This window comes from Carassius gibelio, chromosome B15, assembly GCF_023724105.1.
Source record: "Carassius gibelio isolate Cgi1373 ecotype wild population from Czech Republic chromosome B15, carGib1.2-hapl.c, whole genome shotgun sequence".
Taxonomy (NCBI): Eukaryota; Metazoa; Chordata; class Actinopteri; order Cypriniformes; family Cyprinidae; genus Carassius; species Carassius gibelio.
Window position 1 is genome coordinate 20,388,787 of NC_068410.1, and position 26,921 is coordinate 20,415,707.

Below are 26,921 nucleotides of genomic sequence, written 5' to 3' on the forward strand. Positions count from 1 at the left end.
ATTTTTAAAAGGCTAGTAATTCTTGATGGTAAAACCACAATACAAATTTTACACACAAAAGTTTTGTTTGTTTTTTTCACACTAAAAACACTGATTTTATTTAGCCAATCTCTTGTGGCCATACTTTTGAAACAGACAATAAAATAATATTAAGTAATAGTACAATATTAATTGAAAAAAAAAGATGCAACAATCAAGGATAAGACATTTAGAATTGAAATAAATGGGGCAAATTTTGGAGGATGTGAAACTTGCAGCTTTCCCACATTGTTTATTAGTCTTGTGGCAATACAGTGTTTACATTCACTTTCACTGCAAGTGTCTCACTGCAACCCAGATATGTATACGTATTGATTTATTTACTTTTTTAGAAAAGGAGGCAAACATGGAAACAGATTTTTGAAGGGCTGTCAATTGAGCTTAAACTGTACCGAACCCAGAATATTCCTCTTAAGGTCATGGGTTTGTTCAAATCTCAAAAACCATCCCTAGTCGTGACTGTTGCTGAACTCCCAGGCATTGAATAGTAATCTACAGTACACAGACTCATTAACTCAACCCTAGAGCACACATTTCGCTGAGCGTCTCCCAGCACTCAAAGGACATCCAGCTGTCTGCAATTTCGGAATTGAGAGCAAATCCAATGTGTGTCAGATGATGTGAAACAAGGAGAATGTCTGTTTGAGCGTTGGTTTGCCTGTCAAAGCAGGAACTGGGAGGTGTTCGATTCTGACCTCGGAGGGCAAGGACTTCCCAGCGCCCCTCTGCAAAACAACAGCATGGTCGGCAGCTGACACAGTGACTCTGAACCTGTCTGTGTGCTGGCTCTGGAAACTTGCAGACACACAAACAACTTCAAATGCACATGAAGTACACTTTCCAGACAACAACACAATGTAGGGAGGACATGTGGTGTAGGGAGAGAACACTTCCCCCGATATGATCATGCAGGAATGTAGCGATGAATTATGCAAACAGACGTGTTTTGGAGGTGATGTCAGATCAGGACCAGAGTGGGTGGTACCAACTACTGCTAACGCTCATGTTACACAAGCACAGTTGAGATATTGTCACCTTCTTCTGCTCAGGCATTTATAATGCCTACAAAAGATTAACAGATTCATATGACAGCCGACACAGAGGAAGCCAGTGGCAGTTGTAGGAAAAGGAAATGAGAAGCTGTGGTGGGAAATGCCAGAATTGTCCATTTCCGACCTTCAGTTTTATTGCAGTCAGTAGTGACAAAGCCTTTGGCACGGCTTCACAGGTTAGACGGACAAGTGGGACAATCTTAATGATGGAGTTAAATATATATATGGGTGAATATCACCAGTCTACTATCACAACGTCTATTTTTAGGTCCCTAAGGGTTTTATAAAAGTATTATTTTTTCTAATTCATTAAATAAATAAATATATATATATAAAAATTTAATTTTTATTTCAAAATGCTTTTTTAATTTATAAAATGTTTTCATGTATTTATATATAATATTGGTTGATTTCCCGAATACATTTTCTTCAGTAAATAATAATAATAATAATAATAATACAAAAATAATGGTTTCACAGTATTTTTAGGTACAGTATAAGATCATATTTAATTAAAAACAATGACTACATCATGACAGATTGCAGTAGTACAGATAATGTGCTTTATTTTCTTGAAAATTATAAATCACAATGCAAAAAAAAAAAAAATCTAAATGATCCTAAAATAGGTCCTAAATAGGTCACGATCGTCCTTGAAGTTTTATTTTTCTTATGCAAAACATTTTCAAAATACTTATTTTCTTTCTTTTTTTTCCAGTCAGTTTTGTGTTTAAGCTTGATCTAGACATGTTCCTCATAATCCCCCCTTGTTTTTGTTTTTTTTGTTCATGAGAATCGGTTTTCTCTTGGATTACCATCATGAATTAGGAGGCTATTTAGGACCTTAATATACGGAATGTTCCATCTGATAAAACAAGTGGGGGCCAGAGACTGATATTGCTGCAGATGTGTGTTCATTTACTAATTTGCTTTCATGCTCTCTCTAATGCATCATATATATATATATATATATATATATATATATATATATATATATATATATATATATATATATATATATATATATATATATATAAACCGAGATATCTTTATCTCAGTCATACTTTTATTGCAAATACATACTTCTATAAAAAAAAAAAAGACAAGATTAAATTAAGAAAAACTGGAAAAATATAATAAAAAACATTAAAGCAAATATAGACTACGCTCTCAGAAAGGACATAAAAAGCATCAGCAAATGCACTACGTCCGTTTTCAACTGTTGTTACTAGGCTGTAACTGCCCAGGGTGTTTGCCATGAGGATTTGCATACTATTTACATGAGAGGATTGACGTTAAGGAGATACCTTCAAAGCGTGTATTTACCTGTTCTACTTTAAGGACACCTGAACTTGGAAAGCATGAAAAGCTTGTTTTTTTGTTGTTGTTTTTTTAACCAATGGAAAACAAAATTATTACCTGAATATTTATTTGGAATTTGAGGGAGTCCGAAGAATGAAAAACAAAATCAAGAGCATTTTATATGAATAGAATAAGAAAGTACTAATCCATCCATAATACATTCGCTAAAGTCTCACAATCACTAATGAGAATGCATTAGTCAAATTTCCCTTGTAATGTATTTGCCTTGGCATTCACTCTCAAACTTCAAAAGAAGCCATAGTACTTCTAGGCAAACGACAAACTAAATGAGAGAGTCAAACTCTTTACTAATCCAAAAACATGCGAAAGGACCAATCAATCATTAACCAGCCCAACCGCTCCAGTTCTTTTTCTCCCAAAAACACCTTACAAGAGGAATGCTGAAATCCACAGCCGCTTAAAATATCTCTCCGCATTAGCATGTCAGTAATGTCAGATGACAGCAATTCAGTGCCCTTAATGGTTGTCATTGTCCAGCGCAGCCTGTTTAAGTGGAAGGAATTTTTTTAGATGAGACAATTAGTCCCTTTGGCACAAGCATTTCCCTGTCTAGCTGATTTGAGAATGTCTGTTGAATGTCCTTACCTGGCCTTTTTAACCCTTAGTTATGTGGATTTTTGGATGCAAGACCTCAAGATCACAATGTCCAGCTTGTGGACTAAAAGTGGGCCAAAAGTGAAATTACTATCATTATATGTCGCTGTTAATTTCCATTAAATACAAAAATGTTATAATTTTCTCAATTGTTACGCAAGTCTTGTGACATAACACAACAGCACCACAAAGACAAACAAATAAAAATAAAAACAACAATAAAGCACCATAAAATATTTAATATTCCAACACAAAGGTGTAAAAGTGTGTAAAAAACATTTGTGCAAAATATGACATCATAACCCTTACAAGTAGATATCCCGTCAGTGGCGCTAAAAGTCTGTTCAGTTTTATCCAAAACGGATTAATGGGAATCTGGCAACATTTTATAATGCTGGTTGTTGTTACCATCACAGCAATTCAGAATTAAATTGTCCAGTGAGAGGCACTAAAGGGTTAATACTATTTCCCGTTTAAAAACAATAAAGTACCACCTACAGTAAACAGACTGGTTAACCAAAACAAACATCAAATAAAAACATTTACAATACAGTACAAAGTGAGCCACCGAGCAAGTTTACGATGTTTGAAAAGCAACGGATATGGAGCCGACTATTTAAAGGGATACTCGACCCCAAAATGAAAATTTTGTCATTAATCACTTACCCCCATGTCGTTCCTAACCCGTAAAAGCTTTGTCCATCTTCGGAACACAATTTAAGATATTTTGGATAAAAACCGGGAGGCTTGCTGGCTCATAGACGAAAAAAGGCACAGAGAAACGATACGTTGGAATCACTTCACGACTTTTTTCTAGCTGACGAACGATACAAACACTGACACCCAATCAGAATCCATCCTGCTATAATGAGCACAAGAATTAAAAGCGGCAGACGAGTGTGTGTTTAGAATAAACAGTCCACTGGTGAGAACGCTAATATCGTTATCTTTATAGCTATGTGAACGTGGCTTTTTTAAATGTAAAATCTGTTTACGTAATCATAATAAAATATGTTGTTGCTTTACTGCCTCTAGAGTTGATTTGGGCTGGGTACTGCAGAGAATTGTACGGATACAATGGGAATGTTTTTAGAGTTTCACAAAAACGTAGTTGGCGTGTGTTTTTCCAATGAGCCTATGTTGCATTTGTGAGCGAACTCGTTTTTTGATTTAAGGAGTACTGACCTTCACTTATAAGGTAAACATGTGTCTGCTTTTCCTCTCCCCAGCCCCAGCTGCCCACTTATTTTGACATGAACAGTTCCTGTGCAGCTCCACATAAGACAGGGCTGCTTTATGTGGAAGACAATGAGGAAATGACCTAGCATGTGTGCATCTGAGGACATACAGATACGGGCTCTCCTGATGAAACCGAGAGAGAAGGAAGGAGAACGAGAGAATGGGAAAGTGAGATGACATCATGGCAAAGTTAGGTAGGAGGATGGAGAAGTCCTGTAATGCAACGCTGTAGATAAATATGAGACAGCTGTATTTATGAAATGTAGGACTAAAGGCCTTCCCGGCTTTTGTGAAGGACGCATTATCTGCTTTGGCACACCGGAAAGCAACAGTCTCCAACGTTCAGCCACCAAAGAAGGATATAAGGAGTCCACATGTCCAACGGTGGTCTCCAGTTTACAATAATGCAGCAACTGGCTACTAGCAAGCTAATATCGGATGAGAGAGGGATAGTAAACAGTTTCTGCTCTTTTAATAGGAACAGTTGCGTAGACAGCTGTCCAAAACAGAATTAGGAGACAGACGGTGTCTCTGTGGTGTCTTCAAACCCCTTTGTGCACAGCTTCTTTAGTTCAATTAAGTCCAGATTATAATACTCATAATCTTATTAAAAAGCAGCTATTATTGGTGGTCATCCCAAATAATAAATGCATAGTTGTGCGTTCTTAAAATGTACTAGTCAAAGGTTTTTATTTCGGTTTTACATTAGATGCCAGTGCAAAACAGCCTGCACCTGCTAAAGCTAGGACAACAATAAAGAGATAAATATACTTGTCTGATTAGTAACCTTGTCCTGACTGATAATATAAATACATATATATACACATATATGTCGATCTATTATCAGCAACAGCCACGAAGCGTGCCAACATGACCGATAAACAGCAGTTCGTTTCTCCTTGTGTCAAATGTATCCACTGCCTTGTCATCAAATTTTGGTTTTAATGCTTTTAGTCAACTGAAGAAATAGTGTAAAAGTACTTGTTTGATTTCAGCTGTTTTGGGTCTCCTTATCATTAAAAGTTCACTCAGTAAGTATTAGGGCTGCACGTTTTCAAGTTTTTCATTAACCGTTAACCGAGGCCCTTAGCGGTTAATACTCGGTTAACCATAGTGTGCCATAGTAACCATAACCATAGTAATTTCCGGACATTGGCCGAAAAAAAAAAAAAATCCGACAAAATGTAATCTCTCCGGTCAAATTGTCCTATTAAAACTGCCTAATAATGCCGCCCATTAACACAATCTGAATTTGAGAAGAAGCCTAGAATGTATAACAAGCAGACTCCGCGGCCGCCTCGCTAAGGCTATGACTATGAGTATGTTTGACAGGTACAATATTTGAAAATCGATAATTATTTATTTATTTACTTTAATTACATTTATATCTGAATTTATATCAACCCATAGACTTTCAAATATCAAAATGTCATGAATTAATATGTATTTGTGTACAAAATGACATATAAACATATTTTCCTATTATACTTTGCCTGGAAACGCTTCCAACAAGGCGTCGGTTCTATTTCTAGCATGCACGCGTCGAGCCGCGCCTGAGCCGCGCGTCTCACGCAGGCAGTCGGCAAGCTCTAACCTGTTAACATGGGAGCCGAATTAAAAACAGACACGCCACGCAGCTGAGATGCTTTCGCCACGCATCCAGTGTGTCCTGACCGGCCTAATGAAGCCCGGGTGTTGGCTGTTGATATTACAACAACAAGGTTTTACTTTAAGTATATCTAAGCACTGTATTGCAATACTTGCATTTTGCCCCGTCACTCTCAATTTTAAAGTGCTCCAACGCTGTACTTTTTTTTTGCCCGCTTCATAATGTTCATATTAGAAAAATGACTTCTTCTTGTGGACATTACAAATGTCTGGGAGCGCTCTGGCGGTCTCTGGTGGTGCAAAAATGTATTACAACTAAATTCAATGCACGCCATTGACGTAACTTAACCGAGCAAAATGTTTCACTCGGTTACGCAATTTTTAACGGTTAATCGGTTAACCGGTTAACCATGGACACCCCTAGTAAGTATTTGTTTATGTTCAGCTAACTGGATCTAATATGCCCTGAAGTGTTTCGGGCCATACTGACACCTACTGGTCTGGATGCATCTCACGTCTATACATCTTATACATTTAAAGACACATATTTTTCATCATCATCTGACCAATTAATACTAGCACTTCTATTCTATCCGGTCTAATTTATGTATATAAATATTTTTTTTTTTAAAACTTGCTATGCGCACTGTGCTAGACTAACCCAGACATGTCACAGCAATTTTATATTGTTGCTCTCTCATTGGTCTAATTGCTTCTACTTTGGAAGTTGCTTTGGATAAAAGTGTCTGCTAAATGATTAAATGAAAATGTACTTTGTGCCATAGTTTCATACAGTGCTTATGTTTTATTCCTTTTTGTTATAAAAAAAAATTAAGGTTATGGTCCAAAATAGGAGTACTGAATGAACATTCATTGAATGACAGGTCATGTGATTTCAACATGGCATCACCCAAGCGTGGCAGACCCTTTCCATATAGAAGCCTTCAGGGTTTTTTGTATTTTTTTTTTTTAGAAGACTGATCAATTTCTCAAAAATGCTTTTAATTTCTTTATGTGCAAGATGTGTACCATTAGCAAAAATATTCAAACTGCACTTTTAATTTGTGTAATGTAGAAACCAGTATTACATATTGTGCCCTGCTGTGTAGATATTGACATAATGATCTACATTAAAAACAATATCAGTCAGATGCACCTTGTTTCATTTTAGTACATCTCAATTGCCGTCATCAAGTTAATGTAAAGCTCATCTTTATGCACACTATTTATAAAAAAATAAAAATAAAAAAGGTCTATAGCAGTCTTCAGACACCCTGCTCTTTAGATATCAGGATTATCTTCTTGGGAAAAAAAACAAAAAACAAAAGAAAACCTTTAGACTAGTCTAAGCAGGCTGGTCTGTTTTCTGGTTTTAGATGGATTGGATTTGGGGCACTTGTTATCTAAACACATGCATGACCAGCAAGGCACATTAAGCCGGTCCAAAGTTGTTTTCTATTTTCAACTTTTTTTCTCTCATACAAAACCAAAGTCAAGCACATATTGTTGAATTAGAAATTAACATTCACCTTAATTTTAATTATAAGAATGAATAGATTCCTTTCAGATAATTGTTTAATAAAAGTTATGCACAGCTTTGTGCATCACTGTAACTGTACATAAAGCACAATATTCTAACACAGAAGAACATAGCGTTTGAAACACTTACATATCTCCGGAGCTTCTTCTCGGGTGGCGACTTTCTCAACCATCCCTGACAGATGATTTCCCCTCCGCTCATTTTACAAAAAGAAAAACACAATCACGACGGTAATATCACTCTGAAGTCCTCAGATGATGCGGGTCCATCTATGCTGAGCGCGCGTGGAGCTGTGGTGTGGATGTAAAACTGCAGCGCTGCGGCGCGTCATTTAGTGATGATGGGACGCGTCCTCTGAGCTCAGCGGGACTCAGTGTAAACACTAAGCGCAGGAGAGACGCTTGACGCGAGCTGAGGGGAAGAAATGCTCGAGTTGTACGCAGATGTAGGAAGTAGAGTTGGTTGTATGCTGTTTGTTTTCCCACTCACACTCACACATACACACACCACGCCCTCTGAACTGAAGGGACGGGACTCTTTCTCACTGTAGGGATGAACAGAGACAATGAAGCACAAGCGTGGAGTTCACTGCGTCGACACCGACTCGCACATATAGCCTAGTTAGTTTATCTCACCCCTCTTTTAAGTCTTATAAAGTTTGTAAGCATTTCTCAGAAAATAACATTTTCTTTAAATTGCAGCCTGTTGCCTCATGTTATAAAATGAGCCTCAGCTGGCAGAGGGCACGAGTGTTTTCCCAGAATTTGAACCAGCCGTCACTTTAACGAGCGTATTAATTTGTTTGAGAAACACGCCACTTAGTGGACGAATTTATGTAATGCAAGATCTCAATTTACACGCAAGTTGTTCCCTTGTATTATGTTGGGTTAACAAAACAAAACAAACAAACAGATTTTATTGCATTATATATTAATTGGAAAGTAATTTAATAAGCTTCTCGAAATTGCTTCCTGGGGAAAGGGAGAGATTTTATTCTTGTTCAGTAACGGTGGATATGTTAAGTAGCTGCTTGTTAAATAAAGCCTTTCACGTTTGTGTCCTTATGTTGTGACGATATTTGTCAATATAACAGACTTGTGTATGGATTAACTTGTTCTCGCAAGCGCGATATAGCCATAGATGCTGGAAAGGCGTTAAGAAAATAAAACCGACAAACTAAAGCTATTAGCTACATCTGGGTTATACATCCAGAAAGAGGCAGTCATATGCTGCAGCTTTCTGTGACTGAGAAATGAACACAAGAAAGGTTTTATTTTTATTATTGTTGTTGTTGTTGTTTTGTCTGTGAATGTTTATATATAATCCTTTAAACTTCACAATAATAACAGAGTTTAACAAATCCCATTAATAGTTAATCAAGACTCCATAATTTGTATTTGTAAAGTTTTTTTCCCCCTCCGATTTCCTCAGCTACGTCAGAGCCGCTGTGATGTCACAAAGAAACTTAGAACTTTTAGAATGTTGCGCGTGTATTAAAACCGTACAGAGCTCCTCACTTCACTCATTTAGGTTTCTCAGTTTGTTGCTGCTGAAGTCTGATTGATACACGACAGAAAATTATCATGGGGCAGAGTACTTCACGAGTACAACCGTTTATAGAGAGCGAGCAGGTCTACGACCTCCCTCACAGTAAACCCCCAAAATCCAGCCCCGACACGGCAGAGAAACATCATCCTCATCGGCCTGATGAGAAGACTGTTGATGAAGGGGAGGGAACTGTGCTTACCACCTCTCCTCTGAAAGAGAAAAAGAAGAGCAATAAAAAGAAAGTGGGCCACTTCTTTAAATGGTTCTCTTCCCGTTTGAGGAAAAAAATCACCAAAAGCAAGAGCTCAGGTCAGGATGAGATGAAAGACCAAGGTACTGAGACAGAAACATCCGGGAGAACCTACAGTAAAAACTGTAATTCATTTTCTGGAGCTCTTTATATTTAAGTGTCACTTAATTATTCACACCTAAATATGAATATCTACGGGAACTTTCCTGTCTCATAATTGTAAGAGAGTCTTTTAGCTTCTCTTCTATAATAAATGTAAAAGTGTAACAGGATAGTTATGTTTGCATGTTTAATAGGTGAACAAATTCTGTCGCTATGAAATGTATTTATTATTTATTTAGTCACTGCTACCTAACATCTTGTGCTGGTATTCTCCTCTTTAGATCAGAAGCCTCAACAGCCCATCTGCAGATCTGTAGAGGTCACTGATCTCGAGGAACCTCACACCAGTGTTCTTCAAGTCCCTCCTGCTGCTGAGCCTCTGGTGCAGAAAGACCTCCAAACTCAAGTCCACGATGCTCCAGTCAGTGTGAGAGCAGGTGAAGTGTCTCCTCTGATGACAGAGTTGGACAGCAATGAAGTGGACACGAGACCTGAAGGTGAGTTTATTGCCACAATCCCAAACATAACACACACATGCCCTTATCTTTAAACCAGTACCACTAAACATTGTTTTTATTTTTATTTTCATCTTTTAATAGACAACATTTGCCGCCGATATGAAATTGGCAGCAAGCTGGGTCAAGGTGGATTTGGCGCCGTCTATAATGCGACTCGTTTAGAGGATAGACTTAAGGTTTTATTTTTTTACTTAACATCAACTGCTCTTGGCCTTTACACTCTTAAAAATAAAGATTCTTTATCGGCTTCATGAAGATCAAAATATTTTCCACATTAAGAAAAATATGTGCTTTTAAGAAGTGTTCACTGAAATGTTCTTTGGAAAAGCTTTATTTTTAAGAGTGTAGGATTAAAATTAATGCTTTGGCTATGTTTTTTAAATAATTTATGGCATCCTACACATATAAATTGTTTTTTTGTTTCGTTCATCAGGTGGCTGTGAAATTCGTCAAAAAGACAAAACACACGGAATATATCAGCATTGTGAGTGTGATTTTTTTCACTAAACTAGACACACTTTCCCAAGACTGAGTTAAATTCCAATTCTACATCATAAAATGTTTCATTCTTCCAGCCTGATCATCCCAAGCCCCTTCCCAAAGAAGTCGCCCTGACAATTCTGGCCAATAAAGGCCCAGTGATGGATATTATTAGGCTGCTGGACTGGCAGGACCAGCAGAACTTCTACGTCATTGTCGTCCAGCGCTTCTCACACTGCATGGATGTTTTACGCTTTGTGCAACGCAATGGAGGCAGCATCGATGAGAAGTTAGCGAAGCTCATCATGTTTGGGGCAACACTAGCCGCCAGTGCATGTTGTAGACGTGGAGTTTACCATGGGGACATCAAGTTAGAGAACCTGCTGATAAACTTGGAGAACCTCCAAATCAAACTAATTGACTTTGGATGTGGCAGTGTCCTGACAGAATCTGCCTACACAAGATTCAGTGGTGTGTTTTATCTCTAAAAACTCTTGTGAATCAGTTAACTCAATACTTAATGGTAAGAAGACATGCTGTGGTAATGACTAAAACACCAGACAAACTCCTTTTCCTCCAGGAACAGTTATGTACTGCCCTCCCGAGTACATACTGAAGGGTGAGTTCCATGGAAAGCCAGCGACGGTCTGGTCTTTAGGGATCCTCTTGTTCAGAATGCTGTGTGGACACTTTCCAGATAGTTACGACTTCTACAGGACCAACTTGAACACCTGGTCCAAACCTGGCTTGACAGAAGGTGAGTTCTTCTTCACAAGTACAACTCTAAGACAGAAACTTTATTGGAGATGGACATATGGATAATGCAGCAGATTTTACTGCTTAGAATAAAAGCAGATGTAGTTTACAGTAATAATCAGACGTCTCTTCCATCTTTCTGCACAGAATGCTGCTATTTGATCTGCTCCCTTCTGCAGCAAAAGCCAGAACGTCGGATTGATCTGGACAGGATTGTTTACCATGACTGGTTTTAGGTACTGAGCCTAAGATGAGCTAAAAACTATTTGATTTGAGATTTGACTAGACTTGTTAGACTTGTTCTTTAAAATAAGAGTTCTTTATTAGCATCTAAGGGTTCCATGAATAACCTTTCAACATCCACTGCACAAACGGTTATTTAGATTAATTAAATATTTAAATCACAATAAGAATAAAATGGTTCTTTTAAAGTTGGGGTATGTATTTTTTTAAAAATGCTTTAGAAAACTGAGTCGGACAGAGTACCAAAACAAACATGTAGCCAATCAGCAGTAAGGGGCGTGTCTACTCATGATGGGGACGAGAGAGAGAGAGAGAGCTCAGTGCACAGGACAGACATTAGCCAAGCCAAATGATGACAGAAAGATAGAGATGAAACAAAAAAAGAAACATCTGACGAACAAAAGATGGCTTACGATAAGGCAAGAAGTAGAACCCGTGTAAATATTGGATCACCTTTACATCGCTGAAGAGAACTCAAGAAGCGGGAAGGCCTTCGATCCACATCGAGGTTGCTTTGTTTCTTCTCGATAGGCGAGTAACATTGGTTTTGCTTTATTTCACAGAACTAATATGTTGTTAAAATAAATAGTATACGCAAACCATATTGCTTTCACTTAATGATGACATCATACCCTCCGCCAGCTGCCACAGCTGATTCCACCATAATCGTTGTCTGGGTTGTGTACATATGTGTGGAGCGGAACTATTAAAATAGGGGCGAGACCCTTTTGGGGTAGGGGCGTGTTTGTTTTGGTGATTTGAAATATCAACATTGGCTACCAGAAATCACTTACCCCACCTTTAAGAACTGATCACTGAAATGTTCTTTGGAGAACCCTTAATGGTTCTTCTATTGCAAATTCACTATATATATATATATATATATATATATATATATATATAGAGAGAGAGAGAGAGAGTATTATTTTTTAAATGTAGGATGAAAATGCACACTTTAAATTTATATATTTTTTTGTTTTTTTATTTGTTATGGTATTCCATCCTCTGGTATATTAATTGTTTTTTCCATCAGGTAGCAGTAAAATTTGTCAAAAAGTCAAAACAAGTGGAAAGTATCAGTATTGTGAGTACAAGGGATTTTTCAATAGAAATATTAATTACCCAAGACGGAGTAAAAATCACTATTTATAAAAAATAAAAAAAAAGGCCAAAAATGTTTATTTCATCCAGTCTAAAGAGCCCAAGGCCCTTCCCCAAAACGTTGACCTATCAATCCAGTGATGGACATTATTAAGATGCTGGACTGGAAGGACCTTCAGGACGTCTACAGTTCGTCAGTTGTCCAGCGTTTATCACATTGCACTTTGTGTAACACAAACAGAGGCAGCATTGAGCATCCTCTTGTTCAGAATGCTGTGTGGATATATTCTAGATAGTTTCAGCATCTACAGGACCAACATGAACACCTGGTCCAAACCTGGCTTGACAGAAGCTGAGTTCTTCTCCACAAGTACAATTCTACTACAAAACTTTATAGGATTAACTGGAGATGGCATATGGATAATGCAGCAATTTATCCTGTTTTACTGACCTAAAGAGCTTTCAGCTTGGAATAGAGCGAATGTAGTTTACAGTAATAATCAGACGTCTCTTCCATCTTTCTCCACAGAATGGTGCCATTTGATCTGCTCCCTTCTGCAGCAAAAGCCAGAACGTCAGCTTGATCTGACAGGATTATTCACCATGAGTGGTTTTAGGTACTGAGCCTAAGATGAGCTAAAAACAATTAAAAACAGCATCTGTTCTAATAATGAATTTAACAATAAAGCTAATTTCTGTGTTTTGTTCCAGGTGTAAGACCGATCACTGTCACTCTGAAAGTGTCATCTGTGGAGATGTTTCGTCTTCCAGGAAGAACTGAATCTTGTGCCTTGGCTTGAGGCAGCAATATTAACGACTGGAGATGTTGCTTGCTGAAGGAGGCGAAAATCTATGTACTTTTGTAAATAATAATAAAAACATGATTTCATCTGAAAGGTGAAGAGAGAGCCTTCAGACAGACACAGTCTAATAATACATTTAGTAAACTGTATTTCAAATAAATGCTTTCTTTTCAACAAATAATCCTGAAAAAAGGCATCAAGTTTTCCACAAAATAATAAGCAGAAGAACTGTTAACCACAATTAAAAATAAGGATAATTGTTTCATAATTAATTATATTATAGTAAGAATATTCAAATGATTTCTGAAGGATCATTAATTGGTTATAATTGTATTATTATTCTTTATAATCATGATTTGTTATTAATTGCACATTATACAGCTTTTATTTAAGAATAAAAGAATGAAAATACATTTAAAATAATATAATAATAATTTTTACTATTCAAAAGCTTTAGGCAGTAAGGTTTTTTAAACATTTCTAATATTACAAACTATAATAAAATATGTAAAATTAATAGTACACACACAGCTTCTTAAGCAACAAATCAGAATATTTTAATGATCTCTGAAGGATCATGTGACACTGAAGACTGAAGTAATGACACAAAATTCAGCTCCGGTTTACATTAATAAATGTCTTCTTAAAATATATTAAAACTAAACAGTTATTTTTATTTGTATAGATATTTCACAATACTTTGATCAAATAAATGCAGCCTTTGGTGGGCATAAGATACTTCTTTTGAGAAATCTTACTGATGCCAATCTTTAAACGGTAAATGATCACTTCTTACTCTGAAGAATGACTGGATCGCAGCAGAAGCCTCACTGCGGATCCTGAGCAAAGAGCTGAAGGCATTTGTTCGGCATCTGAGGTGAGGAAACTGCCTGACATACTCCAGAGAATGACGCTCCTTGATCTTGAATGGAAAGTCCTAGAGCAGACATACTGGATCAGTATATTAACCGTGATCTAATCATGACTTTTATTAATCACTTTTCATCAGTTTTATCTGACGGATTCATTTTCAAAGTAAAGACTCACCACAGGATTGCATTCTCCAACACTTTATCAGTGGTGTAATGTAACGAAGTAAAAATATTTCTAAAGGTAGAAAAGTAAAAGTAAAGCTTCTACTTTTACTCCACTACATTTTCTAATTAAAATGAATACTTTTACTCTGATACATTTCCCCTAAGTATAATCATTACTCACTACAAAATAGTCAGAAGAACACAGACTAGGAAAGCAGGTTTGACGAATCAGTGGTCTGGCGTTTGCAAGTTAGACTCCTAAAAAAAAAACCTTTGCTCGCGCAAACAAGTGTACGGAAGTTCTAAGCGGCCATGCATTATATTATTTTTTCTTCTTGTTTTCTCGTTATAACGAAGTTCATTTTTTCGACATAACGAAGTTCGTTTTCTCGTTATAACGATTTAATTTTCTCTAAGAAGTTACAAAACTGCGCCAGCAGGTGGCACTATAGACCTGAATATAACTGATGGGGCGTTGTACACTATCCACTTTACTGTATGCGGACCTTCCTCATGATCGCTATAATTTGTGCAGTCTTCATTACTGACATTTAATTAATTCATAAATGTTAAATGCTTGAATCAATATGAATATTTTGTGTATTAAGTTCCTGCTAGATGCATGAGTTTCACCAACGCGTTCTGTGTCATAAAATAACTGCTTATCAAAACCAAGGTTGACGTCACTGTATTCTGTTTATCTACAGTAGGACGGGATTTAACGATGCAGGCTGATGTGCTTCTTTTCCTTATTACTAATCTTTATTGTTAACCATATTGATGGGAAATGTGATGTATATGTAAAATCCATAGGCTAATTTAATTCAGTTTTGTTCTATAATGTTGTAATCGTTTTTTTCTACACACACACACACACACACACACACACACACACACACACACACACACACTACACCTAGTCCTACACATGGACGCTCTTTTCAAACAGAAGCTTGTAACACACATGACATCTGCCACATCATATAATGAGTACTACAAATTACAAATTACATATCATTTTAATTCAAATAAAGGGAAAATGAAAAGTGAGTTTAATCCAAGCAGGTCTAATTTCGCGGTGTTGCCATTTAAACATGTTAATTACAAAAACAAAACGTTAGTTGTACTGTCTCTGGAAAAATCAACAGTGATTGATCAGCCTTTATTTATATACAGAATTGTAGACTTTATTACCTAGGCGAAGCTAAATTTGCTGAAATATAGGCTACAGTAAGAGCGCCTGCATGCTTGTCCATCAGATGCCTGTCAAAGTTGAGTTCGTTACTATAGCAACAGTAAAACTGTCATGTCATTATAACGAGAAAACAAACTTTCGTTATGTCGAGATAACGAGAAAAATAAGTCGTTATAACGAGAAAACGAACTTCGTTATGTCGAGATAAAGAGAAAATTAAGTCGTTATAACGAGAAAACAAAAAGGAAAAAAAAAATATAATGCATGGCCGCTTAGAACTTCCCGTACAAGTGAGCACCGTGCACAACCTCTGATTATTTCATTTTCCACTCGAGTCGAGTCAGGGGTGGTCGACATACAGCATCGTCTGTGAAAATATGGTAAGTGTTGTTGTAATGATGTGCAATCTGACATTATCAAGTAAGCTGTATCACCAAATCACACACAGAGTGCAACTCATTGATTTATTAGTCTATTAAAACTCAAAATCCCAGTCTTTCTGAATTGTAGATGGCAAAAATGGTTCTGTATGCTTTTTATATTTATATAATTTAGCATAGCCTTAGTTAACTTAATCTATATCATACATGAACACATTAAATAATTTTATAAAAGTTCAGTAAATAAATAAATGACTTACATTTTAGACATAATATTGCTTATTTTTGCTAATGAAAATAGTTCCAATCAAAGATCACAGCACTGTTTTGCATCTCTGAGCAATAGACGGTGTTTATTTATTGAATAGTTTAGCTTTTTGAACGAATCGGTTGAATAAATGATTCAGTGATTCACTCATTAACACAGTCAAATGCTTTGTTTCTGAATGAATCAGTTGTTTTAATGAATTGGTTGAATCTCAATGACTCACTCATTAACATTCACTTGCTGTCACCTGCTGGCAGTTTTAATTTCACATTTAGACTATTTTTTGTTTTTATGTTTTGAATTATTTTATTTAACAGAATTCAATATTTTATGTTAAAAACAAAACATTTGGCCTATTTATACATCTGTATCTTCAGTTTAAATGCATCCATGTCCCCTCTGAGATACATAAACTGTGTAAATACATGCTTTTTCAGAGCTTATTACCCAAAAAAATTTCTTTTTTTTTTCCACATTTGTACTTTTACTTTCAATACTTATGTTTAAGATTTAAAAAAATACTTTTCATACGTGAGTACAATAATTATATCACATACTTAAGACTTTTGCTCAAGCAATATTCTAATCGGTGACTTCAACTTCTCCCAAAGTCATTTTCTGATAAGATATCTGTACTTTTACTTGAGAATGACTTTCAGGTACTTTATACACCACTGCACTTTAATATGCTGAGCATGTAACTCCATATTCTGTCTCTTATTTGGGCTCTTCTCTAAGGTGCCAGTGATGTCATTATTATTATTATTATTATTATTGTTTACATTTTAACATTTCAGTCATACTGTCATGTGTTCATGTCTTCTCTTTTCTTGACTTTATCAGCATTTTAAACCAACTTAGATGACCTGGGAACTAAGGTTTGGTTAAAGTGGAAACTAAATGTCTTTTCCAAACTGAAATATACAGTCACAAAGAATTGTTCATTATCTGTACCAATATCATGGACCGTAATCATCACTTGGCCACGGAGTGTAGTTTGGGCTCCTCCTCAATTCATCCTGTAAATGTTGTCATACACTCTTAAAAATAAAGGTGCTTCACAAAGCCATAGAAGAACTGTTATGTCTAAACGGTTTCATAAAAAACATTTAACATCTGAATAACTTTTATTTTTCACAAAAGGTTCTTTGTGGCAAAATAATGTTCTTCAGATTTTAAAAAGGTCAGAAAGAGACGGTTCTTTAAAGAACCTTTGACTAAATGATTCTTTGTGGAACCAAAAATGGCTCTGTGAAAAACCTTTATTTTTATATAATGGCACTTAAATATAGCAAAATGCACCTCTTTATGGTTATTTTTCTAGCTGACTGATGAGTTTATGGACAGCAAAGGGTTATCCTGAGGTAAATGCATATTACAGTACATTGCAATGTTTACAAGCTTTACATGTTTTCTGCAGTTTGAAACTGTTGTACTGTAGGCTTTCTTATATTAATAGCATACCTTTTGAAGGTAATTCATGTTCATTATGTACTATAGTAGTAAAGAGAAAGTTTAAATGGTTACTTGCCACTTGAACTGAGGCACTAACACACTGTGCGCAGAGATGAGGGCTGCATCCAAAAACTGAAAAATGCTGTCTTCGGAGGACGTATTCCAATGTAGAAGGGCATCAAGACACGTCCAAATTCAGTCTTAGCTTCAAGTTTCTGTCTCCTGAGATGCCTTCATCTGGCCGGTTTTTAAAGGCAGCACAGATGTATCCGTCGCTGCCTTTGATATCCCACAATCCTGTGCATTCGATTCTGTGACAGTTGAGCTAAAAAATAAAAATGGTGTTTTAAGGTAGTGGTCGGTGGACAGTTTGTTTGTAAATGTATGTTTTTGATCAACATTTCCCACTTTTTATGTCAATTCTAATGAGAAAATAATATCGCAGTAATGATATATTCTTTTAGTTATCACCAAAGTTCTCTATATTTTGCTGTAGATCCTTAAACCAACTTGACCCAACTAAATTTTTCATATTTAAATATTCTGATATGTTGGTGAATTTAAAGAAAACAGGATCGAAAAAGAAGATGTACTTCAGTAAATATGCTAGTAAAAAGAGGTTCAATTGAAAACTTTTTTTGACACTTTTTGCATGTTTATACAGTTTGATTGGAATTAAAAGCATAACATAATATAATATTCTGTTCACAATTAATATTTATTTGTAAATTGTAATTGATCTCATCTTTCATTTCAAGCATGCTCTTTTTGGTAAATAATTACTATCATTTCACACAAACTTTATTAGGACAAAATTAATATTTGAGATGGAAATTACTAACATGGAAAATGATGGGATGAAAAAACTTAACTTCCTTCTCTCTGTATGTGCCAGTACTTCTATATGTATTAATAATATGTTAATAATAAAGAACGTTTTTGCTACAATAGAATACGTCCAAGTAGCTAAAATAAATTATTAATGCATAGTAAACTGTTAAAAATATAAGCTTTAAACTGGCCTTAGCGTAGAGGGAAATGAAATCTGGTAGCTTTAATTAATTGATTCCAAATTGAATAAACACCTTTATAAAATAATGTCGGACAATGTTCTCACCTGTATTCTAACATTTTACCCCGTCTCATTACTTGAGAGAGCACTCTCACTTTTTCGGACAATATACGACTGCAGTGTCGTTGAAAGGATTTTGAACTACATCGACAGAACAACGCCGAGCTGAAAGCAGGAATCTGCTGTATCCAGGGTCTGGATCCAGCTTCGATTTCTCTGCTTCTTCCGCTTTAAGTGAAGGCATTGTTTGGAAGGAACTGTATTGCACCGATTACTACTACAGTGTCAACCGTCTCAGAGTGTCGATTACCACATTTGATGTCCAATGGCCACGAGAGAAATGAAGAGGAGGCAGTTGTACTAAATTATAATAATTAACTCTTTATGATGCTGAATATCAATGATCAAATACACAATGTACATATTTACCATAAAGGTAGATCACAAATAGCAAATAAAATATACATATAAAGAGTGTAGGCCTGCACAAAATAACAAACAAACAAATTAAATTACTTCAACAGATGTGGATTTCAAGGATACAGATGGAGGCTGATTTCACTAATATGTAGTGGAAACAAGGGGTGCAACAGTCTGTGTTGGTCTTCACAGTTCTTTAAGAGGTTCAAATATCAGGATAGAGATGTGAAGCTGGTCGTTAAGCTGTAGTCTCAGGTCTCCTGATGCACGATGAATATTCAACGATGATGAATGCAAAGTCTAAGATGCTTGTTATTGATTTATCCCGTTGCTGTATATGACTCTAAATGTGGTTCTATAATAAGCAAATAAACAATCAGTAACGGAAAACTGCTTAAATGTGTGATAACAGCACAACAGAAATTGCTGCGTCATAGTAATTTATTATAATGGGCGATCATACTCGCCATCATAAGAGCATATGCTTCACATAATCGAGGAAACACACTCATTTTACATAAATTATAATCCAGTAGCGGTATATCAAGTTAAACGCTAAATAAATGGCATAATTATAATATAATGAATACTCAAACGAAACTCACAATCTTCAATGACGCACATTCCAAAATCGTCATGAAGGAAACTTCAACGAGAAGTTTGAGACAATTAAGCATCATCCAATGCTAATCGAGATCACAAATATTCTCATTGTAGTTCACAAAGTGAAATCGCTACAGAAGGAGATCTTAATTTGCATTATTTGCTGCTTACAGGGAAGACTGCCGGACCTATGCTTTCACTCTGCTATTCGCGCATTAAAACCTGATCCGCTCTCTCGCGATCACCAAAAATTGCCACGCCCTCTCAATTAAATTCAATGACCAACATTACAGCTGTACAGCCCTTATAATAAAGAACACAAACTGAACATGGGCTTTTTTACAGCCGCCCCCAAATTTGGTGGACAAATTTGCCTGTAGTAAATCTACTTCTGTGTCATCTGTGTCCTGCGGTAAAGCAGGTAATCTAATCAATCTGGCAACTGGTCGGGTGTAAGTATGATCCTTGACTTTAACAACAGCTGTTCTGACCCTACCATCAGAGCTAGGAAGGATGGATGAAATGGTACCCACTCGCCAGAGTGCTCTCGGTAACTGCTCATCAACTATAAGGACTACAGTTCCATCTGTAATGTTGTCTCTTTCTCTGTTCCATTTCTGACGAGCCTGTAATGTAGGCAGAAAGTCTTGTATGATTCCAGAAGTGATCACTGAGAATCTGACTGTATCTCCACCTTTTCCGACTGAGAAGATCAGTCTCAGGATAAACTATCTGAGGTAGTGAGGAGTCAGGCCGCCCCATGAGCAATGAGTTTGGAGTTACAGGATCTGGATCAGCTACATCACCAGATACATAACCCAAAGGTCTTGAATTTAAGATGCCCTCGACCTCTATTAAGACGGTCCTCAAAACCTCTTCAGTGACAATCTGGGCGCCTAGTGTGGTCCGTAGCGCTGTCTTCACAGACCTCACCTCTCTCTCCCACGATCCCCCGAAGTGCGGCGCACTGGGAGGATTGAATCGGAACCTGATCTGTTCTTTAGCCAGCTGATCTCTGAGGGTGGGTTGCATCTGATTGAAAGCCTCTTCCATTTCTCTATTCCCTCCTCTGAAATTTGTTCCCTGATCAGACAGAAGCTCGTAGGGCTTTCCTCTACGTGGGATAAAGCGTCTGAGGGACAGCAAGAATGAATCAGCATCCATATGGTCCAGAAGATCAAGATGGACCGCTCGATTGGTGAGGCACTTATAGAGAATACCCCACCTTTTCTCTGTGCGGCGGCTCAGCTTTATTGTAAAGGGACCAAAACAGTTGACCCCAGTGGAGAAAAAAGGAGGCTTGAATAGCCTAAGGCTGTAAGGTGGAATATCTGACATCCTTGGAATCTCTGGTCGGCCTCTCCACTTCTGGCACTCAGGGCAGTAGCGCTGATGTTTCTTCACTGCTTCTCTCCCCCGTAAAATGCAGAACTTTCGCCGTAGCTCAGCATACACCCTTCCAGGTCCTGGATGATGTAACTGGGTGTTGTAATGCTTAATAAGGAGTTTCACAACTGGATGAGTTGGAGATAAGATCACAGGATGTAAAACATCTTTGGCCAGACTGTCACATCTTCTAAGTCTGCCACCCACTCTGATCAGGTTGGAATCTTTCTCATACTCAGGTGCAAGTCCTGTGAGTCGACCGCTGGTGGGGAGAGGATTTCCTTCCTTGAGTAATGAAAGGTCTTCAGGGAAGTCTTGCACTTGGCAATGCTGCAAAAGAGTCAATTCTGCATCATGGTAGAAGAAGTGAAGAAGTGAAGTGAAGAAGTGAAGTGACATTCAGCCAAGTATGGTGACCCATACTCAGAATTTGTGCTCTGCATTTAACCCATCCGAAATGCACACACACAGAGCAGTGAACACACACACAGACACACTGTGAGCACACACCCAGAGCAGTGGGCAGCCATTTATGCTGCGGTGCCCGGGGAGCAGTTGGGGGTTCGATGCCTTGCTCAAGGGCACCTAAGTCGTGGTATTGAAGGTGGAGAGAGAGCTGTTCATGCACTATCCCCACCCACAATTCCATCCGGCCCGAGACTAGAACTCACAACCCTTAGATTGGGAGTCCAACCCTCTAACCATTAGGCCACGACTTCCCCATTTAGGCCACGACTTCCCCATAAAGTCATCTGCATCTGCCGGTTCCCTACTGCTAGCCGCCCCTTGCAGGGACCGCACTGTGGCTTCTAGCAGCTCTTGATAGCTACTAAATTGATGGACGTCTGGAATGATGGGTATTGCAGTCTTGCAAAGTACCCCACAGAATACAGGTTTCTTGAGTTCTTGAGTATCATCAGGGGTTTTACATTCAGGTGCCTTCGGCCAGTTGCACTTGGGTTGTGTCAAGAAAGCTGGACCCTGCCTCCATCGAGTGTCTTGAGCCAATTGTATCAGTGCCAAACCTCGTGTAATGTCATCGGCAGGATTATTAGATGAATCAACATAGCGCCAGGATTTTGGGTCAGACAGCTCTTGTATTTCAGTAACTCGGACTCCCACAAATACTTTGTACCTGCAAGAATCAGATTGCAGCCATGCAAGGACTGTGGTAGAATCAGTCCAAAACACGAAGTCATGAATGTCTAAAGTCAGCTCTTTCTTTAATACATCACCCAGCTGTGCGCCTGTCAGTGCAGCGCAAAGTTCTAAGCGTGATATGGAGAGCTGCTTTTTTGGAGCGACCCTAGATCTTGCAGCCAAGAAAGCTACCCGAATATTGTTTTGCTCATCCTCAGTACTCATGTATGCTACAGAGCCATAAGCTCTCTCAGAAGCATCACAGAATACATGAACACTGCGATTCTTGATTGCATGCTGGATGCTGGAGCTGTAGCATCTTGGCTGAGAGATCTGGGACAACTGAGGGAGCTCACTCTCCCACTGATGCCAAGCGGCATGTAAATCAGCAGGGAGGCAGGGATCATCCCAGCCACGTTTCTTGTCGCAGAGCAACTGCACAATGATCTTGGCCCATGTAGTGAAAGGAATCAGATACCCAAGGGGATCATATTGCTTGGCAAGTGTGCGATAGATCTTACGCATGGTGGTTTCACCTTTCTCCTTCTGATATGGTTTGTATGCGAAAGTATCAGATTTGCAATGCCAAATCAGTCCGAGAGTACGTTCCGGAGGATTGGCTGTTTCATGACTAAACCAGATATCACTACTCTTTGATTTCAGCTCAGAAGGAAAGTGGCGAATGACCGTAGGAACATTACTGGCCCATTGTCGCAACTCAAATCCACCCTCCATTAGATGGTGCTGTAGTCTGTTTACTAGTTTCTCAGCCTGTGCTTCATCTGGGACACTTTTTAGACAGTTGTCGACATAGAAATTGCATTCAACAGATTGACGCACATCATCTGTTGGCTCAAAGTAGTTCCTGACATGGGACTGAAGGGCAAATATAGCGCAACATGGGCTACAGGTGGTTCCAAAGGGCAAAACTTGCCACTGATAGACTGTTGGAGGCTCAGCATTATTGCCATTACGCCACAGAAATCTGAGGAAAGGCTTGTCTTCATCAAGGAGACGGACTTGATGAAACATACCTCTCACGTCACAACAGACAGCTACCGGGTGCTCCCTGAAGCGGAGCAGAACTCCTAACAAGCTTGCCCCAAGAGTAGGCCCAGGTAAGAGGTGCTCATTTAGAGACTGGCCTTGGAACTCGAAGGAGCAATTGAATACGATACGGTCCTTGACATTATGATGGACCATATGGTGTGGTATGAACCATGAATGAGGACTCAATGCACACTCCTGAGATGATAGTAAGGTGACTTCTAGTAAGGGCTTCTGCATCTTGTCGTGAGCGAGTAACTGCCTTGTCTGATCGATAAGGCAGAATGTCCAATTTCCATAGCCTTTCAACCTGGTTAAAGAGTTCAGAATTTGGTGTCACACAAGAGACAAAGAGACACTCCTGCGGCTGAAGACGAGGACGAAGGAACCTTGATGGACCCTGCAACGTCCACCCAAGCCTTGTATGTACAGCTGCTGGTCCTCCTTTCGTTCCCAATCTCACTGGCTCCACTGGCGTGATCAAATGTGGATAGTCTGATCCAATAAGCACTAATGGTTGGGCTTGGTTGATATCGTTCAAGGGCAGATCTCTAAGATAGCGGTACTTTCGCTGTAAATCTGTGATGGGATAAGTATGTTGGACAAGTCCCAGTTCTTTAGCCGTAAAGGCGCCTTGAATAGTGAATGATTTGTCAGGTTGTGAGGCTGGAGCTATTGAGAAAGACACAGAACGTCCACGGATGGTGTGAACCTCATGCCTCACAGTACGAAGTGCTAAGTCTTCAACGGTACCTTGAAGGCCTAAACGTTGAGCGGCCTCATGCAGCAGAATCGTTTGCTCCGATCCGTCGTCCAGTACCGCAAAGGTCTCTAAAGATTTGTCGCCATTCTGAATCACAACCCGACTCAGTTTCAGCAGCACTTGCTTTCCGCTCGTGGGACGGTCAAGATACAATGTGTGTGAAGTGGAACTTATGGGGCCTGCACTTCCTTCTGACTCTCTGTTGATGACCTTTCTGTTAACCTCAGAATTGGTATTAACATCATGAAGAACTTCAAGATGATTCCTATCGCATTTCTTACACTTAGCTTTCAGTGTACACTTTGAGGTATGATGACTTCGGCCACATCTCCAGCATCTATTGCCCATCTTGATCCAATTCTCAACCTGTTCTTTGTTCAAGAGCTTAAAATTGGAACACTGATTCATGTATTGTTGGAGGGTATCGCAGAACGGACAATACCTTTTGGGCTTCTCCCGATCCCTTTCAGAGGATGCCATCCCTGTCTTTGGATTTTCAGATGGCACTTGCTTCTGTTCTCTCCCATGCAGAACAGTGGTCAGCTTTCGAGGTATGAATCCAGGCTTATTCTCTTTGCGGAAACTATGCTTATCATGATCAGGGTATGTACCGTACTGGGTTCCCTCTACTTGCACAAGAACCTCATATTCAAGCCAATCAGCCAAATCAAGTAAAGTAGGAATGGGAGTTTGAAGAGGGTTAACAAATCTCTTAAAATTGGCTCTTTGGTCATAAGGTAACTTAGCCAAGAGACGAGATACATAAGAACCACACTTCAACTCAGTCCAGCCTGGGCTACCCAACTGATTCAACATTCCGACTAAGGCTCGAACACGAAGAGCAAATCCCTTGAAAGCTTTGACATCACCACCTTTAATGTTTGGCCCATCCATCAAGCTGGTGATCTGCTGCAATGCCAGCTGATGTGGTTGCCCATACATGTCGGTAAGAGCTTGCATAGTGTCACTGAAAGGAGAACGGCTGTGACTGTAAGAATCTGCAACAAGTAAAGCATCTTCCAACTTCAAATGATCCATGAGTATCTGAAACTTGAAAGATTCTGAGGCATCGTTGGGCAGAACATTGTCTAAAGCGAGCTTCAGTCTGGCGAACTCTCGTGGATCATCATGAATGAAGTCTGGGATGGTGGGTGTAGGCCCCCGATATTGCACTGGCAATGGGTGCCAAGGACGGTTAAGCTCTTGGTCTAAAAATGGGTATGAACGATTAGAGGAATACAGCTGTTTATTACCACCATATTGATCCGTTCTCCGTTCCCGTTGACGATAAAGACTAGAACGATCAGTTAAGCCAGTTCTATGTGAAGGGTGCACCCTGTCCTCAAAGCATGGATCATGAAGATTTCTTATGGGCTGATACTCTAAATGTGAATGACTGAAATCCCGAGGTGGGTAGCATGGAGGATTGGCCTGCAATGACATGGCACACTCTGACTGGTGATAAGGAGAATCAGACTGCCAATGCTGCAAACCATTAATAGTAGCACTTTTGCCAGTAACATGTTGCGGAGAGTCATTCTCACCATGAGGAGGTTCAATATACTGAGGGGTTAACTGGCCTGAATTTGATTGGCTACCACTCAGCCTGCTTACTCTCTCTAAACGATTAGTAAGATCTTCGATAAGAGCTTGATAGTTATCATGACGTGAATGCAAGGACTCATCCCTAGGGGGCACCAACGGAACATGTTCAGATTGATTGGGATTCTGATCTTTCTGCTTAGAAACCAACATGCTAGTAGCTACTGGTGTAGAAGAAACTCTATCCTCTGCACTAAGCGAACGCTGTAAAGGTGGTGAAACCTGTGGCTGAGCTAAGACAGGAGAACTAGCGATTATATCTGAAATGCGTTGCACATCTTGCCGCAGCTGCTTGCTTTCCTCTCTCATTTCACGAATGCAAGAGAGAACATCAGCATTTGCTACAGCATTAACTTGCTCATCTGCAAATGTAAGTTGTCTCTGAGGATAACTAACCACATAATCCTGAAGATACAATGGTTGTCGAGTTATTCTGCGTGGCCTAACCACCTCATCCTCTACCATTTTCTCTCTGGTCTGTACATCATTGCTGAGATGGTTATAACATCCGGCTCGAAGGACCATTAAATGTTTGGAAGGAACTGTATTGCACCGATTACTACTACAGTGTCAACCGTCTCAGAGTGTCGATTACCACATTTGATGTCCAATGGCCACGAGAGAAATGAAGAGGAGGCAGTTGTACTAAATTGTAATAATTAACTCTTTATGATGCTGAATATCAATGATCAAATACACAATGTACATATTTACCATAAAGGTACATCACAAATAGCAAATAAAATATACATATAAAGAGTGTAGGCCTGCACAAAATAACAAACAAACAATTTAAATTACTTCAACAGATGTGGTTTTCAAGGATACAGATGGAGGCTGATTTCACAAATATGTAGTGGAAACAAGGGGTGCAACAGTCTGTGTTGGTCTTCACAGTTCTTTAAGAGGTTCAAATATCAGGATAGAGATGTGAAGCTGGTGGTTAAGCTGTAGTCTCAGGTCTCCTGATGCATGATGAATATTCAACAATGATGAATGCAAAGTCTAAGATGCTTGTTATTGATTTATCCCATTGCTGTATATGACTCTAAATGTGGTTCTATAATAAGCAAATAAACAATCAGTAACGGAAAACTGCTTAAATGTGTGATAACAGCACAACAGAAATTGCTGCGTCATAGTAACTTATTATAATGGGCGATCATACTCGCCATCATAAGAGCATATGCTTCACATAATCGAGGAAACACACTCATTTTACATAAATTATAATCCAGTAGCGGTATATCAAGTTAAACGCTAAATAAATGGCATAATTATAATATAATGAATACTC

At 38.5% G+C, this 26,921-nt stretch overlaps 2 protein-coding genes across 2 annotated transcripts in view; one reads left to right on the plus strand and one right to left on the minus strand.

Annotated features, from left to right (window-relative positions):
* Positions 1–8,220, minus strand: part of gab2 (GRB2-associated binding protein 2) — a 90,721-nt gene extending 82,501 nt beyond the window's left edge. Inside the window, exon 1 of the mRNA XM_052576639.1 lies at positions 7,585–8,220. Within this exon, the coding sequence (XP_052432599.1) occupies positions 7,585–7,656 (72 nt within the window). The 5' untranslated portion in view covers positions 7,657–8,220. The remainder of the gene's footprint in view (positions 1–7,584) is intronic.
* Positions 8,221–9,566: 1,346 nt separating this feature from the next.
* LOC127973071 (serine/threonine-protein kinase pim-2-like) overlaps positions 9,567–26,921 on the plus strand; it is a 59,365-nt gene continuing 42,010 nt past the window's right edge. The window contains exons 1-2 of the mRNA XM_052577101.1: positions 9,567–9,852; positions 9,955–9,999. Of these exons, the coding sequence (XP_052433061.1) occupies positions 9,810–9,852; positions 9,955–9,999 (88 nt within the window). The 5' untranslated portion in view covers positions 9,567–9,809. The remainder of the gene's footprint in view (positions 9,853–9,954; positions 10,000–26,921) is intronic.